The sequence below is a fragment of the Cyprinus carpio genome, chromosome A2, assembly GCF_018340385.1.
Source record: "Cyprinus carpio isolate SPL01 chromosome A2, ASM1834038v1, whole genome shotgun sequence".
Taxonomy (NCBI): Eukaryota; Metazoa; Chordata; class Actinopteri; order Cypriniformes; family Cyprinidae; genus Cyprinus; species Cyprinus carpio.
In genome coordinates this window covers 26,618,824-26,637,110 of record NC_056573.1, presented here as the reverse complement: position 1 = coordinate 26,637,110, position 18,287 = coordinate 26,618,824, and the positions used below count along the sequence as shown (strand labels likewise).

At 34.8% G+C, this 18,287-nt stretch overlaps 2 protein-coding genes across 4 annotated transcripts; one reads left to right on the top strand and one right to left on the bottom strand.

Moving 5' to 3' along the window:
- Positions 1-10,763, bottom strand: LOC109087640 (pyroglutamyl-peptidase 1-like). Of its 3 annotated transcripts, XM_042713092.1 has the most exons (6): positions 10,653-10,763; positions 9,688-9,817; positions 3,265-3,317; positions 3,068-3,184; positions 1,995-2,227; positions 1-396 (listed from the first exon to the last, which is right to left on the bottom strand). In XM_042713092.1, exons 2-6 carry the CDS (start codon positions 9,722-9,724, stop codon positions 204-206), a joined length of 633 nt encoding a protein of 210 aa, XP_042569026.1. In that variant the 5' UTR covers positions 9,725-9,817; positions 10,653-10,763; the 3' UTR covers positions 1-203. The 3 variants fall into 3 exon arrangements, with proteins under 3 accessions (XP_042569026.1, XP_042569034.1, XP_042569042.1); XM_042713100.1 differs by lacking the exons at positions 9,688-9,817; positions 10,653-10,763 and adding an exon at positions 4,433-4,587; XM_042713108.1 differs by lacking the exons at positions 9,688-9,817; positions 10,653-10,763 and having other exon boundaries at positions 1,995-2,223.
- Positions 10,764-10,798: 35 nt separating this feature from the next.
- jund (JunD proto-oncogene, AP-1 transcription factor subunit) lies at positions 10,799-13,421 on the top strand. Its single transcript, XM_042713082.1, has one exon. It carries the CDS (start codon positions 10,967-10,969, stop codon positions 11,816-11,818), a length of 852 nt encoding a protein of 283 aa, XP_042569016.1. The 5' UTR covers positions 10,799-10,966; the 3' UTR covers positions 11,819-13,421.
- The last annotated feature ends 4,866 nt before the right edge of the window (positions 13,422-18,287 follow it).

Below are 18,287 nucleotides of genomic sequence, written 5' to 3'. Positions count from 1 at the left end.
TTTCAAGTGTACCCCATTAAAGTGCTTTCTTGACTCTTTGAACGCAGCCGTAGGGTTGAGTTTAGACACAAGTTGCATCTCGAACCAGCTGATTGATCCTAGTATGCAGCACGCAAGTTAAGACACGGATGTCTTCAAATGTGCATGAACTCTTGAGTCCAAGGCGACGACACATAATTGCGTATGAGACTCAGCTTGTGTTCTCATTGGTCGTGCAGACAGTGATTCTTTCCCTTGTTGTGCTCCATCAGTTCAAGCATCTCCAGGATGACGGCCCTGAGGGCCTGAGCGAGCTGCTCTGCGCTGTAGGGCTTCCCCAGAGGAGGAACATGCACAAACGCAGACCTGCCCTCGCCCAGAAACAGAGACGTGTAGTAGGTGTAATCACACAGATACCTGCGGAAAGAGGACGGAGTGTTTGACAAGAAATACACCAGTGCTCTGTTCCCCAAATAAACATTTCCTAGAAATGAACTCACCCTCAGGCCAGCCAAGATGTAGATGAGTTTGTTTCTTTATCAGATTTGTAGAAATGTAGCATTGCATCAGTGTCTCAGCAATGGATGCTCTGCAGTGAATGGGTGCCGTCAGAATGAGAGTCCAAACAGCTGATAAAAACATCACAATAATCCACAGCACTCCAGTCCATCAGTTAACAACTGGAGAAGTGAAAAACTGTGTTTATATGAAACAAATTCATCAAGACATTTTTAACTTCAGACCATCACTTCCGGCTAAAATATGAGTCCATAATCCATAATAACGCTTCCTCCATTTGAAAAGTCCATCTCCTGTTGTCTCTCACATCAAAATCCAGCCACATATTTGTTTAGAGCTGTTTTGGCTTGTAAATGGTGCTTGATCTGTGCATATTTCTCTCCTGATTCAGATTAGATTACTTTTTCACTGGAGGAAGCATTATTATGGATTATGGAATCATATTTTAGCTAGTTTGAAGTTAAAAATGTTTCTTACAAACATGCAGCTTTTGTCTTCTCCAGATGTGAACTGATGGACTGGAGTGGATTACTTGTGGATTATTGTGATGTTTTTATCAGCTGTTTGGAGTCTCACGGCACCCATTCACTGCAGAGCATCCATTGCTGAGACACTGATGCAATGCTACATTTCTCCAAATCTGATGAAAAACAAGCACATCTACATCTCGAATGGTGAGGACATTTTTAGCAAATTTTCATTTTTTAGTGAAAAATTTAAATTTTTTCATTCTGCATTAAACTACGCCAGAGCACGTACATACCTCATGCACCGGATGCTGTGCGCGTACTCAAGGCAGTTGGACATAGTGGTGTATTAGAGGTAAAAAATTATATAAATACTGTTCGGTTTCTCACACAAACCCAACGTTTCGTGTCTTACGACATCAATGTTTCATCACGAGCCGCAGGGTTTAATTTGGATTTGTCTGTGCATGTTTTTTTTTACTCTCATAGATTTTGTTACCATTGCCAAGCATTATACGACTGAGAGACTGCAACAGTTTGACTTAAAAAAAAAAATCATCATTTGTGTTCTACTGAAGAAACAAAGTCACCTACACCTTGGATGCCCTGGGGGTAAGCAGATAAACATCACATTTTCATTTTCGGGTGAACTATCCCTTTAAGAGTCAATCAGCATTTTAATACAGACTGCACAAGTTTTCAGACTCACTATTTTTAATTGGATTGCAACATTTAGGAATCATCAGAAAGATCCAAATCACGTTTTACAGATGAGTTAGTGTAACAAAATTTACATTTTGGTGGTTCATTGCCCTTCAATAACTCCTCATTAGCCGGTCTAAAGCAACCTTTGGACTATATGCAAACCTCTGTTATGTAAAATTCATGGCAGTACCCGACAAAACACAACTTCCACTTTTTATGTTTCTTTCCTTATTTATTTAGCAAATTCTGCAAGGTGCCTGTAAACGTGTGATCATGAGTGTACATTAAAGAGCTTTTCGCAGCATGTTCGAGAAATGTCCATACCTTCCAGCGTCCTTTGATACAGACACAGAGACGCCGAGCCCGGACGAGTTGACTCTCTTACAGACCGCGTCCATGTCGATGACAGAATGAATGCAATCCGGTCCTCCTTCCAGACAGCAGCAGGATTTAGGACAGAAACTGCAGTTGTCCGGACGCATGTAACCCTGATTGTGGCCACACTGTTCAAGCGTTACTGTAGTGGCCATCCCGGACACTCCGACGTGGACCACTAACCCAAAAAGCAGGAAAAAAAATATTTTCTTTTTACAGTAATTAAAAAATACTAATTATTGATGAATGTACTCCTAAATTAGAAAGATGAATCATTAGTTCTATTATAAAAAAAGTTTGGAATGATTAAGATTTTTAAATGTTTTTAATGAATATTTGATAATAATCAGAAATATTTCTTGAGCAGCAAATCATCATATTAGAATGATTTCTGAAGATCATGTGACACTGAAGACTGGAGTAATGATGCTGAAAATACAGCTGCGCATCACAGAAATACATTACATATTAACAAATATTCACATAGAAAACAGCTGTTTTAAATTGTAATAATTTCACACAATATTACAGTTTTTACTGTATTTTTTTAACATATAAATTCAATCTCGGCGAGATTGCAAAACATTAAAAATTTTAATTATTCCAAACTTTTGGTGAATGATATGACATGATATTATAATACATTCTGATTAAGATAAATGATGTAATTTATCATTATTTCTAAACAAATAATGAACTTTAAACACAATTTATGGTTTTACTGTACATGTACACAGACCAAGAATTATATGAATCATATTAAATAATACAATATTAATTGTATATACAGTAAATATCATATATATATAAATATTGAACAACTATATTAGCACAATATTATTAATATTTCTACACAGCATACACACACTAGTACAGAGCACAATAAATATAGCAAACAGAGAATAACTGATCATATATATATATATATATATATATATATATAAAGAACTTTACTCATATAATACTCTGCAAACATTTAGCATCACTAACAAACCAACACAAGCATGATATTGTTAAGCTACTTGAGGAAGGTGCTGTGTCCATAGAGACGGGAGAAGACTCTGGACCGCCTGATACTCCACAGGAACTTCAGCGACGTGAAGGTTTATATCGTGACCCAAACCCAGTTTCTGCAGCTCCTGACAAGAGGAAGGGTTTATGTTAAAGTGAAGAAACAGTACGTACAGCTCACAGTTGATCTGCTCTGCTTATTTCATACCTGTACTGCCACCCAGCTGGCATTGACAGCATGCTCACCGAACGGCTCAAAACCTACAGAAACACAGAGAAACACGATCCTTCTTCTCACTTAATGAGATCATTTCAACTCAGATTAATATTTCATGTCAATGTATTTATTTGGTAAGTAGCCATAGGATAAATAAAGTGCAATAATCCAGTCATTATCACCTAAAAACCTCTTCAGAGATACTCGAGACCCCTCAGCTACAGCTGACTGGACATTATCATCAACTTATCTCTTTTATAATGGACTGTTAGTTACACCCTTTACACGCTGAAGTCAGCAAAATCTAAACCCTGCAGTCCAGAGTCCAAGATCTGATCCTGCTTTAAACTGCATGTAATCAGTAACTGAAACAAATTCATGTTCAAATAATAAAATCACTTACTAGAAATAAATAAAAACTAAAACTAAATCCGAAATAAAATAAATTAAACCAACAGCTAAAAAAGAAAAAGAATGAAAAAGCCACATAAAAAAATACTAAGAAAAATATAAATACAAAATATAAAATAAATGCTCATATAAAATTCAAAATGTGACTTAAAAAATATAACAGTATATAAATAATGCTAAAAATAAAGCTGACTCCAAAATTCTTCGAATATAAAAAATAAAATAAAAAATTTAAACAAAATAAAAATTAAAACAAACATAGTCAAAAATATACATGTTAGATGTCACCAAAAAACACTATGACATTACCATGGTAAATAATAAAAAAAAATTATATATATATAGTATTACCATAGTAAATGTAAAGAATAAATAAATAAATAAATAAATTACTAGAATCATGGTAATTGTAAAAGAAAAGAAAAAACTAGATATGCAGAAAAATAAATAAAATGAATAAAATAAAATAATAAAACACGACACTGTGTTAATTTATTTTTTTTTAACCAACACCATGGTACTTCCCGATAGTTTTGGGCAGTGGTAGTACTTCGATATACATAGGTGTTTTATGCATTTTAGTCTTGTATTTAGTGCTAAACGTCCTTCAGTTTTAATGTTGATCATTTGCATGCACGAACTCGACGATAATAAATAACATCTAGCACAACTCTTCAAACTGACACAAGAACCTCACGAGCCATCAAAACAGCCCGTGTTCCGCTTCGATACTGCCATCAGAGTTTACCTGTCACGATAACCGTCCTCTTCTGCTCCATCGCTGAGAAATGAGAGAGTTTCGATCAAGAACAGAACAGCGACCATCAGACGAAATCTGCACAAACTGATATAAACACACATGTCACGCTCCTGCTCTTCCTCTCGCTGTCTGAACTGAGACCAGCGCTGCTGCCGCGGGACAACAGCGCCATCTGCCGCTCCGGCTGTGTCTATTATTCAGTCAATGAGCACGTTTACATGCTTAATAAACCGAAAACGCACTTGGTCATGTAAACGCGGTAACTCGTTTTCTTTTATCGGAGTAAGGTCATAGTCTGCGTTTATAACTGCATGAGAGGGTAATATACGAGCAGTGAGTTTTCCGAGATGTTACAAGTTGACATGTTGCAACTTTGAGTCAGATACGCAAATGATTATTTTTTCAAGTCACTACAGGGAAATAACTTGATTTATTAATAATGGCATGTAAACGCAGCTTACTTGTGTTGTCAGGTTACTGGTGTGCATGTAAACGTGCTCAATAAATACTAGATATGTCAAAATAAATAAAAAACAATAACCACTTTATATAAATCACTGAAAAGCTATTTTTTCTCTTTATCTATAATTTATTTATCTCCCTCTAAGCTGGACAATACAATGACTTAGAAATTCTGTCTATACTTAAAAAAAATTCATTTAAAATTTTATTTAAAAAAAATGACTGAATATTGCATACATTTAATAGTTTTACCAGATTTCCTGTTTGTTTTTCTAAAATTTTCCCAGATTTCCTAATTTTTAAAAAAAAATGTTCATATAGCAAGTTTTTTTTAATAAATAAAAAGAAAAACAAATAGATAGAATAGAAAAAGAACAGGGGACGCTAGTGTTAGAGGATAATTTTTATAATAAATAAAAAGAAAAAAGATGATAGAATAGAAGAGTAGAATAGAATAGAGAATTGAGAGTGCAAGTGTTAGAGGGTCAAAGTTTTTTTTTTTTTAGAATTAGAATTAGAATAGAGAGTGCTAGAGTTAGAGGGTCAAATGAAGATGTATTTTTAGCAGTTTCTTGAAGATGGCTAAGGACTCAGCTGCTGGGATTGAGTTGGGCAGGTCATTCGACCAGGAGGGAACAGTTAATGTAAAAGTCAGTGAAAGTGATTATGTGCATCTTTTTAGAGGCACTAAATATAAAACATAATTCTGAAGAAGTGAATTTAGGTAAAGGGGTGCAGAGCCAGTTGTGCAGCATGTTCCGAAAGAAAGGGCCTGATCTTCCTAATGTATGTATAAAGCAAGTCTGCAGGACCGGACAGTTTTAGCAATGTGGTCTGAGAAAGTTAGTTGATCATCAATCACAATTCCAAGTTTTCTAGCCATCTTTGAAGGAGGTATGGTTGATGTGCCTAGCTGGATGGTGAAATTGTGATGGATTTGTTGAAACCACAAGCAGTTCTGTCTTGGCAAGGTTGAGTTGAAGATGATGGTCCTTCTTCAAGCAAGAAATGTCTGTTAGACAAGCTGATATGCAAGCAGAGATGGATCATCAGGATGGAATTAGAGGTAGAGTTGAGTGTCATCAGCATAGCAGTGGTATGAAAAGCCATGTTTCTGAATGACAGAACCTAGTGATGCCATGAAGACAGAGAAGAGAAGTGGTCCAAGAACTGAGCCCTGAGGCACCCCAGTAGTTAGATGTTGCGACTTGGACACCTCACCTCTCCAAGATACTTATGAAGGTTCGTGAGATGCCCTTTGCTGATAGGGTTGACAGGAGGATCTGGTGGTTAACAGTGTCAAAAGCAGCGGATAGATCCAGCAAGTTAAGTATTGGAGATTTGGAAGCCGCTCTTGCCAGTCTTGAAGGGATGTGTTAATGTGAGTGAGTGCAGGTAACTGCAGGAGAAATGGCTTGAAGGAGATGAGATGGAATAGGATCAAGCAGACAATTTACTAGTAATTTCAGTAACATTTAATAACTTTCATTAATAAGCCATTAACAAACATTATGTAATGCTTAACAGATCATTAGTTAATATATATTTACATTTCTAGAAATGTGAAATAATGTGCTTGTTAATGTTTACTAATAAATGTATTAAACATTACCTAATTATTAACATTTAATGTAAATTAAAATGCTTACAAATGTCATGTAACTTCTAGTTCATATGATCATCATCATGTACATCTTGAAAATCTACAAATGAATGTAACAGATATTAAACAAAGATTAACAGCTTTTTGTTAATGCACAACACCTTTGCTGCTGTTGAGGTGTGATATGGGTTAGGTATCTGTTTATATTGCATTGTTTTGATAAATGATCAATTAAGTATTTTCTAGAGAATTTGTTGTTGTTGTTTCCCCCTCCTGTTGATGATTCAAGGTATATTCTGTTTAACAATTCACAATAGTATACTAATATAAGTGTTGAGGCAATAAAAACAAGTTTTGCACCCAAATTACAATGTGTGTAATGTCCTTACCAAACATTTAGCTAAACTTAACTAACCACCCTTTATACAAACTTTGTTACAGTAGCTAAAAGTCCAGTGCCAATAAAGATACTAAAAAAATTGTAAATGTTTATAAACATTTACAAATGATGAACAGTCTCAACTTTAGATTGGCTGCTGCAAAAACATTTATAAATGATTTGTAAAGATGTGAAAATAGGGTAAATTACAGTAATCTTGGACACTTTTTGCTCATGAAGGTACTAATGATTAGTAAATGTTTATAAACATTTACAGTTGATAGTTTCCACTTTAGATTGGGTAGTGCCAAAACATTAACAAATAATTCATAAATGATTTAAGATTTTCAAATAATAGAAGTCTACACAACAAACAAAGACCAAATATATGACCTTTACAGACTGTGATCATGAGTTAATGAATATATTAACATGAATAGTTTGTGAAGTGCTTATATTTAATAATTAAGCTATATTTTCACAACATTTGTAAATGTAAAAATGAGCATTAGCTAATATGAGAACAGAAGTTTAATGACACTTGTAAGCATTCAACAGAACATTAACAAATACATTTGTAATCATTGTGTAATTTCTGATAAAATCATTAAGTTTAATCACATTTGTAACCATTAACTAATCATCAGCTAAGCACTATATGCTTATTAATGAATGATTTTAATCATTGTAAACCATTTGTCAAAATCATTTGAAGATTTATTTTATTTTTTTAAATGCATGATCAAATTGAACATTTAATGACATTTGTAAGCATTTCAATTTACATTCAATAATGGTGTGTTAATCATCTGGTAATGTTTAATAAGTTCATTAGTTAACAACATTAACAAGCACATGAACTCATATTTCTAGATATGTGACTATATTTTAAGTAATGTTGTTAATGATTTATTAATGAAAGTTATTATAAAGTGTTACCCCTTAACATGCACTTTATGTTGGCATGCATCAAATAAAGCTGACATGATCATATATGCCACATTAATGTCAATCTTATTGCCAATTTTAATCTTTGACCTTCTAAGTGATCTTTGTCTAAACAAAAAAATCACTCAAACATGCATGGACCTGGTTTACTGAGGTGTGTTTGGTGCTTTTGACATGTGTGCCAACACCCATAGCTGAGATCTGGTTCAAACCTGTTTGCGTGAGCTGGTTTCTGAGGAAAGAAGGACTTCACATTGTGGTGTTTATAGTTAATTAGCAGTGTTCCTTCATGAGTCATGCTTAACACGGAGGCAGACACCTTCAATCTTATTCACTGACTCTTCTGTCAGCCTGCTGTAGCTAATAATGTGGAGAAAATGAACTGAAGATGCTGCCAACACGATATAACATAAAAAATGCTGAATTACATTAGGCTCTTTTAAATTGTCATAAACATAAGTACAATGGGGAAAAAAATTGGTTTAGAAACAATTTTAACTCAGAAATTGATAGTAAATTTCACAATCAAGTAGGACATTCAGTTGAATGTGAAATTTAGTAGTAAAACATATGCCTGTAATCTTTGTTTTAACTGAAAAAATATTTTTTACAGTGTAATTGTAAAAAATGAGAATTTAAGAATTGTATTTCAAAATTTTAAAGACAATTTTCCATTTAGCAGACAAGAATCAATCTGCTAAAATGAATAATAAATGACTGAATTATATATATATATATATATATATACACATTGAATTAAACATGATTATTTTAATTAGAAAGAATAAAGTCTAAAACAGTATTTTGTTGTAAAACACACTCCAATAATATGTTTTATTTACAGAAATCATTTACAGCATATATATATATAAATTCAATCTTGTCAAATGAATAATAAATGACTGAATAATTATTCAAAATTGAATTTCATTAATATATCATGTGATCTGTATATTAACAATAAAAATCTAACAGTTTATGTAGAGAACTGCATCATTCTATGGAGTTTATTTTCAAATAAACATATTAAAGTGTCATATCTTTCGGTGTAATAACTGTCTGTTGTACGCTCTTATTTTTCCTCCTCCTTTGGTAAGCTGTAATTTCTAAAGCTAAAAATGCTGGAAATGGTTGTGTTCTTCCACCCACTCGCGGTGCATCCACTGCAGCGCTGCACATCCTCACCCGCGCAATCCACCTGCCTCTGCGTCACTGCTGCCATGGCAACGGATGATGATGATGCTTCTATTCTCTGATGCAGACGTCCATAGACGTCATCACATCCCATTCAGATCTCGCTCTCTCTTTCTCAGACTCACAGCCTGCAGTGTTATTTATAGAAACCCTACGGCTCGCCAACGCAGCTAATCCAATTCATAAATTCAGTTTAACTTCTAAGCATCATCACATCCCTCAATATCAAGATTTCTGAGTAAAGTTATCAAGTTCCCTTCAAAGATTTTATGACAGGTCAATAAAATTAAACAAGTTTTGAGGTATTTAAGAGAAAATACCATATATAGTAGATCTAGAGTTTTTTATTTTGCATACATGCTCAAAACATATAGCAGAGAAAAATATTTTTTTTTTTAAATATATAAAACATTTATATTTTAATAAAATATGTTAAATATTTAATATTAATATTTAAAATATTATATATAGCATATAACACATTCATAACATAAAAATTATGTAATTTTTAAAAAATATTTTAAATAATATATTTTAATTAAAAAAAAAAAAATTCTAAAGGATAGAAGGAAAAATGGATGGGGCAAAATGCCGTCACATTCTTGAGGAAAGTCTGCTGCCCTCTGCCAGAAAGTTTTCAATAGGAAGACGGTTTACCTTCCAACATGACAATGACCCAAAACTGTCCTCGCATGGCCTGGTCAGAGCCCAATCTTCAAACCCCGCTGAAAATCTGTGACTGCAGTCCACAAACGTCACCTTCAGACTGAACTGAACTTCAGCAGTTCTGCAAAGTTAGTGGAGACAAATCCCAACAGACTAAAGTGATTCAAAATACTGACACAACTCAGTGATTCTGTTTGTTTGTTTGTTTCTGACATGTTGGTGTTATATCTTTCACTTGAATGTTATAAGAGAAAATACAGTCGGATAAAACAAAAACTGTGTCCGTCTTCATTTCAGGCTGCAAAGCAACAAAATGTGATGTGTTAAAGGTGTCTGATTCTTTTCTACACTCACTGTGTGTGTGTGAGCATGTTTATGTGGTTTATGAGGACACAAATTTGTATAATGACATGGTTATGACATATGTATTACAATGAGGAGGTGATTTATGAGGACATTTTCAGTGTCCCCGTAATTCAAAAGGCTTATAAATCATTCAGAATGAGTTTTTTTGAAAATCCAAAAATGCATAAATTTTCCTGTGAGGGGTAAGTTTAGGCGTAGGGTTGGGGTAGGGCAATAGAAAATACAGTTTGTACAGAATAAAAACCATTACGCCTATGGAGAGTCGCCATAAACCACATATACCAACATGTGTGTGTGTGTGTGTATAATGTACATATCTAAATGTACAATGGGATCCACAAGTCTCGAAAAACTTGGATTCAAAACATAGAAATAAAAGCTTTAAGATTTGGGACTCATTCATGGTTCTGCTCTATTTCTAGTACAGTGTAAGATCACTGAGAGCGTGACAGCAGACACTAGAGAGGGACGCTTGATCAAGCATCCTGAGAGCTTCAGCGCGTTCAAAAACAAGGGAACATTTTCTGCCAGACTGCCTCGTTACTCCACCCTCGCTATGACATCAACCCACAATTCACCGCGCTGTTTACCGTTTGTTCGCCGTCTCCACGGCGACAGCGACGAGCGCGGCCCCTTTATGCAAACGAAACCGGAAGAGGACGTCATCTTTGGCCAATCTCAGCGCTCTAAAGTGACATAATGGAATTTTTAGGGATAGAAAACTTGCAAATGCGTACCGACGCCCATAGATAACACCTCTCGAAGAGAAGAGAGACAACAATATCATAAAACAACATCACAAAGCGATTCAAAACAAACGAAGAATCAAGAATACGCGAGAAGATAATCTAAATGACTCGTTTGGACAGAACCCAACCCGGCTCGCCCCTCTGTGGGGTGTAGGATGGGAACAAGCCTTTACCCAGCCGAGGACATCCGAGGAATATCGCGCATCATGATGAAGAAAGACATGAGTTTGAACCTAAACGACCAGAACAGCTCCAGCCTGAAGCCAGATTTGAGGGATGCCGAGGGGATCCTCAGCTCACCCGACCTGGGGCTCCTCAAGCTGGCTTCCCCGGAGCTGGAGAGACTCATCATCCAGTCCAACGGGATGGTGACCACCACGCCGACCTCCCAGTTCGTTTACCCGAAGTCGGTGAGCGACGAGCAGGAGTTCGCGGAGGGCTTCGTCAAAGCCCTGGAGGACCTTCACAAGCAGAACCAGTTGAGCGGCGGAGCGTGCGTCCCTCCGACGCTCAACAGACTCGCCAGCAGCACCGCGCTCGCCTTGCCCACGGATCTGCCCGTGTATACGAACTTGAGCACGTACGGGAGTACCACGGTGAACTATTCCACGGACACCATCCCGTTCCCTCCTCCGCCGCCGCCCGCGCACCCGCTGGCCGCGCAACAAGCGCAGCCGTCCCCGAAGGACGAGCCGCAGACCGTGCCGGACATGCAGAGCTTCGGCGACAGTCCTCCGCTCTCCCCCATCAACATGGACACGCAGGAGCGCATCAAGGCCGAGAGGAAGAAGCTGCGCAACCGCATCGCCGCCTCCAAATGCCGCAAGCGGAAACTGGAGCGGATATCCCGGCTGGAAGACAAAGTGAAAAACCTGAAGAGCCAGAACACGGAGCTCGCGTCCACCGCGAGCGTGCTGAGAGAGCAAGTGGCGCAGTTAAAACAGAGAGTGATGAATCACGTCAACAACGGGTGCCAGCTGCTGCCTAATCAAGTGCAAGCTTATTAGAGGACACTCTGTCGGTCTTTAACTATCAGTGTTTGGGTGGTTGACAAACAACATGCTCTGGCTACGTCACATTTCCACAGCAGTGCACGAGAGGTTGTGCAATTGTCGAGATGTTGTGTAGGCTATAGCACAGCCTAAAATATTAAGGAAGCACAGTATTTATTAAGCTAATCTACTTCCGCGAGAAAATATAGTCCCTGACATGACTGAACGAGACTGGCGATTGCGCGCAGTGATACGGCGAACGCTGTTTCGCATAATAGCGAAAGAATGGAACTATATTTCTTATTTATGGTTAAATATTATATGTTTGATTGGATAAGCAGCGTTCCTGACATTTTCCCAAAACGTCCTAGTATTAGTCCGTCAGTACGTGTGACAGCTGTCAGTCTGTGCGTAGGACTCTGTTTTGGTTTCATTTAGAACTATTTTCGTTACTTTTATTATAATAATGGACTTTTTTAATTAAATAATCATATTAAGTACCATCAACATTGCTATGCAGCACAACTAGAAATCGGTGATGAAGGTGAAAGCTTTATATATTATTATTTTTTTTAATGTAACAAAAAGCGTTCCTAAAGTTTCCTAAAACATCACTGGAAAGCTCTCTCTTTGTATCAGTCCGCTGTGTGTTGCGTGTTTTGGTTTCTTTAGGAACAATTTTCGTTGGCAGTGCTTTTATTTTAATATTTTCATTAAATGCAACAAAACTAAAGTTTTTGTTATGCTAAAAGGTGTTTTGCGTTATAGCTGTTTCTTGTATTTTAGCTGCATTGACCAATCATCATGCATTATGTAAATTAGGCCTATACAACAGTTTGTTCTGGACTGGTAAACTAATTTGATTGTGCAAGCAGTATTTCAGAACCACTGAATTCACTGTATCACTAACTTGTTGACAGCTTCCTCTGGAACTATTTTCTTTGGCAGAGCAACAGGAAAATGATTGACTATATAATATCAGTTACTCGATATGAATGGCTGTATAAAAGCAATATCACATTGCATATCATAATGCTTAAATTCACATACGAGTGCATCAAAACCCCCAGTGTTAGTTATGAAGTGTATTAAAACTGAAATGAATTGATATCCATGATGCCAGTCAGCTGTCTGTGTGCTGAAACATTATTCTGAGCTGGACATGTCCAGTCAACGACCCATTCACTGATGCAGAAAGGTCACAGACTGAACTGATCTCACCCTTCCAGTGGCCGTTCGTTCCGGTTGGACTGGTTGAAATGGACGCTACAGGTGCTGGTGTATTATATGTTTACAATATTTTGTAGCAAATGGACTGTGTGCTACATGGTTTGATCTCATGAGAGAAGCAGCTGTATTTCTGCATGCTCCGGACAAGCTCAAAATGAGTGCAACCAAACACAACAAAGATGTCATGCATGTGTGCTTCATGCCTAAGGCCTTATTAATCACAGACTTTATCGATTTTATATTCAACTACTCACACAATGTCTTATTTTATGCTCTTTTGGATTTACGTGTGTCATGATGTAAATGTAAACATTTCACCTGTCACGGACTGTACTGCCTTGTGTGTACATTAATGTCATTAAACCTGTTCAATTCACTTGTTAAATTATATACTTGTGGCGTTTTATACCCATTTGTTCATGCATACATGTATAAACGTTGTATATTTGTAGAAATGCAGTTAATGAATGGGTGCCGTCAGAATGAGAGCTTATAAAAACATCACAAGTTATCCACATCTCTCCAGTCCATCAGTTAACGTGTCGTGAAGCCAAAAGCTGCGTTTTGTACAAAATAAATCCAACATTAATACGTTTTTAACTTTAAACACTTGCTTCTGACTAGAATACAAAGAAACAAACTCATCTACAAACTACTGTCTGTCACTGTGGAAATAGAAACAGCGCCATTAAGTAGTTTAATTTGGCATAGTACAACAACTACTCACAAGTAGCACCAAATAAATGCATGAAACGGAATAAGAAGAATCATAATATGTGCATTTTCATTACAAAGCACAACTCACAGCCAGCGTTTTATTTCAAATTATTTAATGTCCATGAATGTGTTCAGTCCAAAAACCCAAATCAAATAAAAAAATCCAATTTAAATTCCAATAAAATGTTAATAAAATAAATACCAAGCATAATACAACAGGTTGCATGAATAAACCGAGCAGAAGCCTTTAGATTAAAACCAACATCTTTAAAATAACGAAAATCCAGTCCGGTTTAACTGACAAGCATTTGAGTGGTAATATATGAGGGAAATTTGACAAATTTATTGATAGTAATATTTGACAGTATTACTGTTTTTAGTGTATTTTTGATCAAATAAATGCACCTTTGGTGAGCAGAAGAGACTAAAACATTAAAAATGTGCAGGGGTAAAATAAAATTCCAATATGAGATATTTATCTTCCTCTAACAGTTGAAAAATGAATGTGTGCAATATGTTCTTTGTCCAGTAGGGAGAGACCAACACCATCATATTTGCTCTTCCTGTCTATATAACATTGGTTTATTCTCACACTGGAGGAGATTTCCAGAGAGCAGTAATAACAGACAGAAGCACCGGCCGCTGGACCTGCTGTGATGAATGCGCTCAATCAGCCAGAGAAGGCAGCAGAAGCTCTTATGTTGTTTGCTGTAATTTCTCATCTCATTCAGTCAGAGCAGTCTGTGCTGAACTGGTTCTGATGACACCGAGTTAAACCATCAGCTGGACTCGGGTCTGTCTGAACACCAGCCATACAAATCACTTAAATCAGGTCATGTGTCATTTCAACCCGAAACAGCACTTTCTATTTGTTTCCATGGCAATGTGTGTTTTTTGTCTGCATTCGGACGTGAACTTTATGGTGTTTTTTTGCCGCAGGCCTACGGTCAATGCATCCGAGCAAAAAACAGGCATTCAGGATGTTCAGTGGAGCTCCATCATCAGATTGAGTGTTTACTGCGGTTATTCTTGAAACGGCCTCCTGTCAAAACCAAATACACAGACGAATTCATTTGAAACAATGGAATGACCCTCGCCAGACAATACAACGTTAAAGAATAGGAAACTACATGCCAAAAAAGATAAACAAAGTCAGACTGAAATGCTTACAGAATTTCACTGACACTGTTATACTTTTTAAGAATTTATAAAATGAAATAATGAAATAACATTTGACTTAAGCCAGTCAAAAGTCTCCTGAAGTCAAGCTCTTTCTGGACTTTTAAAATGTATTTATTTGTTTTAATGTTTTTACTTAAAATACAAAAATGAAATATATAACATAAAAATAAAATTAAAATGAGAATTTTTTTTAATTTAATATTGCAAAAATAAAATACATAAAGTAAAATTCAAGAATAAAATCTATAAAATAAAATGCCAAAAAAGTTAAATAAAACAATCAAAAAATAAATGCAAAATAAAATGAGAACTTTTTTAAAGAAATTGTATAAAATATTTAAAATTAAATAAAAAGAAAAAATTAAATTAAATTAAAAGAAATCACACCTAAAACAAAAAAAGGCAGAAAATATAGGCAAAATCTATGAAAAATAATATGAAAATATTTTAAAACAATAGGCAAATCTATTACATATTTCTTATTAGATATTAGAACTTTTTCTTTAAAATAATTTCTGCACTAAATAAAACTATATCTGCACATTTATCTGTTATTGCCTTTTTGTGGTTGCTATAAAGCACATAATGGATCAGGATCAGGTTATTTAAAAAAAAAAAAATTAAATCAGACTAATTTTTGGTCTCTATTTCAGACAGTCTGTTTCAGATCAAATAATAAATGCTATTTTCATGACAGCTCTTTGGACGTCCATCTCCTCTTACAGTCACTTCCAGTTTTTCAGCAGCTTCTCTTATGGATCCCATCAGACGCTGATCTAGATTAAGACTGTCTCTCTAATGATGAACTGAGTGAGACAGTAAATTATATATTTAAAATGATCCCACTGTTTTTGCAGAGAACCGTCTCATGTAACACCCAACACTTAACTCAACTCCTGTGTACAGAAGTGAATACTAACATGGTTTTACCCATCATCATCCCTGAAATAAGTTAGTTTGCATTTTAACTCCAATTATATAAACCTTTATGCAGTTGAAATGCAGTTGATTGCATTGCATTATGGAAAACAGTATTCCAACACACTATAGTAGGCTATTTATGTATAATGCATTATAAAAATATTCACAATGTATGTTGTAATGCATTACAGATTTTCGGAAATAATTGCAACCAAAGTTAAAATGCATTATAATATGTGAAAATACATTATTAGATCTGAAACTGGTTGTTATGTATTTTAATGTGCACAGCATTAGGTGCATTACAGGGCATAATTAATGTATTTATATATAGGCTTCAAGTAAAATTTTAAATAAATAAATAAATGTAAGTATTTCTGCACAAGGAACACTATTATTGGTTTTATGCTTCAAAATGACATGCTCCATTAAATTGGAGCAAAAAATTTTTTTAATGAGGTAATGAAAATTAATCACTCAATTTGTCATGTTTCATTAAAAAAAAACATGAATTTAATTACATTACTCAAGAAAAAGTAATATATTTGTATGCAATATTTGTAAAAATGTTTTTTTCAAAAATCTAAAATATGTGAGAAGGAAAAACATTACATTTATTCATTTAGCAGATGTGACTTTCAAATGAGGAATACAGAAGCAATTCATCCTGAGGAAAAAGACTAGAATAAAGTATAAAGAACTCATTTTCAGAACATCATGCGTCTCATAAAGGGTTAATGCTCACAGTGCATTACAATGTTTTTGTCATTTCATTTGCTTCAGTGAATTCTCTCTCTTTATTTTTCATCTCCACTGGTTTTATTCTCAAACAGTGATGTTTGAGCGCTCTGGATCAGATGCAATGGAAAATCGAGAATCAAAAAAATTGCATATTTTTGAATAATATGAATAACAATATTAGAAGATATTAACTTTTATAAAGTTAATATTATATATCTTTATGTCCATACATTATACAAGGACATAAAAATACACAAATCTCTTATAATTTACCCCAAAAGATGGTTTCCATAGGAACATAATTCTGTGAAAATAACACAGTAACACTCAAGAAATCATAACGGCAGATCAAAAATAGCCACATACGCAGAACTAATTCTGAGAACGTGAAGAAAGTCTGACAAAAGCCTGGACATTAGTGCGGCTTTGATTCATTCTCATTCAGACCTCAAGGTGAAAGAATGGCCACAGCCACATTTTCCCGTAACCATACATAAATTATACATGCTCTCCTGTGTTGGGAAATGCTTTTATTTTAGCTAGAAAGGAAATATGACAGGAAAAAGCAGATTTTTGGATTAGAGCTTGATTATAGTTCAGTCATGCAGAAGATGCAAAGCTACATGACGCAAGAAAAGCCTTCAGGGAAACCTTTTAGATTCAGACACAAAATGCACACGCCGCTGCTTTCCAAACACAAACAGACACACAACCTTATTAATAAAAGCTCACTTTAGTTTCTATTCAGCCAGAGAAAATGCACCTTTTGATATTTTAGGATTAGAAAACTCATCATTCCAAACTCGCATGTGGTTTATATGAACTTTATCAGACAGAAAGAGTGGATGGTGATGCTTTATAAAGGATAAAAAGCCCCATGACAGTATAGCTGACAAATCGCATTGGATTTAAAACCAATGACGTCTGATGACAAAATGATAAATAGTGAGCTTAAATTTGGGTTTGTGACTTCTGATGACTACTATGGACTACTACATAATGAAACTTTAATGGTGTCTTCACACTCTTGACATGCAGCTATACTTTTGTAGTACAGAAAAAGAACATTATGAAGAAGGATTTTGCTAATTTTCTTATTTTTTGTTCAACACGAGAAAGAAAGTCATATGAGTTTGGAACATAATGAGGGTGAATTATAAAACAGGGTTATTATAGTTAACTAAAACTAGAAAAACGTACTGTCTCCAAACCAATGAAAGCCAAAATGTTATTAAATTAAAGAAATAAATATAATATTTAATTTATTATGATTAACTAAAACGAATTCTTAAACCATTTTAAAACCTTTTTGTTAGTTACAAAATAATAAAATAAATGATAATAAACTAGTTAACCAAATTTAAAAGAAAAAAATTATTTTCTCCAAACCAACATCAGTAAAATGTTTTATTTAATAAAAAAAAAATAATAAATTAACATTTAATTTATTATAGTTAACTAAAACCTATTATAAAACCCATTAAAACATTTTTGTTACTTATATACTTACAATAAATTAAATGTTAACTGAAACAAAAATATTAAAAATTGAACTTATTCATATTTTAATTTACTTTAACTTGATTCACTAAAATAACTGAAATTAAAACTGGAATTAAAATTAATAAAAAACATATATTTCAATTTTTTTTAAAGATTTAAAAAATTAAAGAAAATAGCTACATTTTAACAC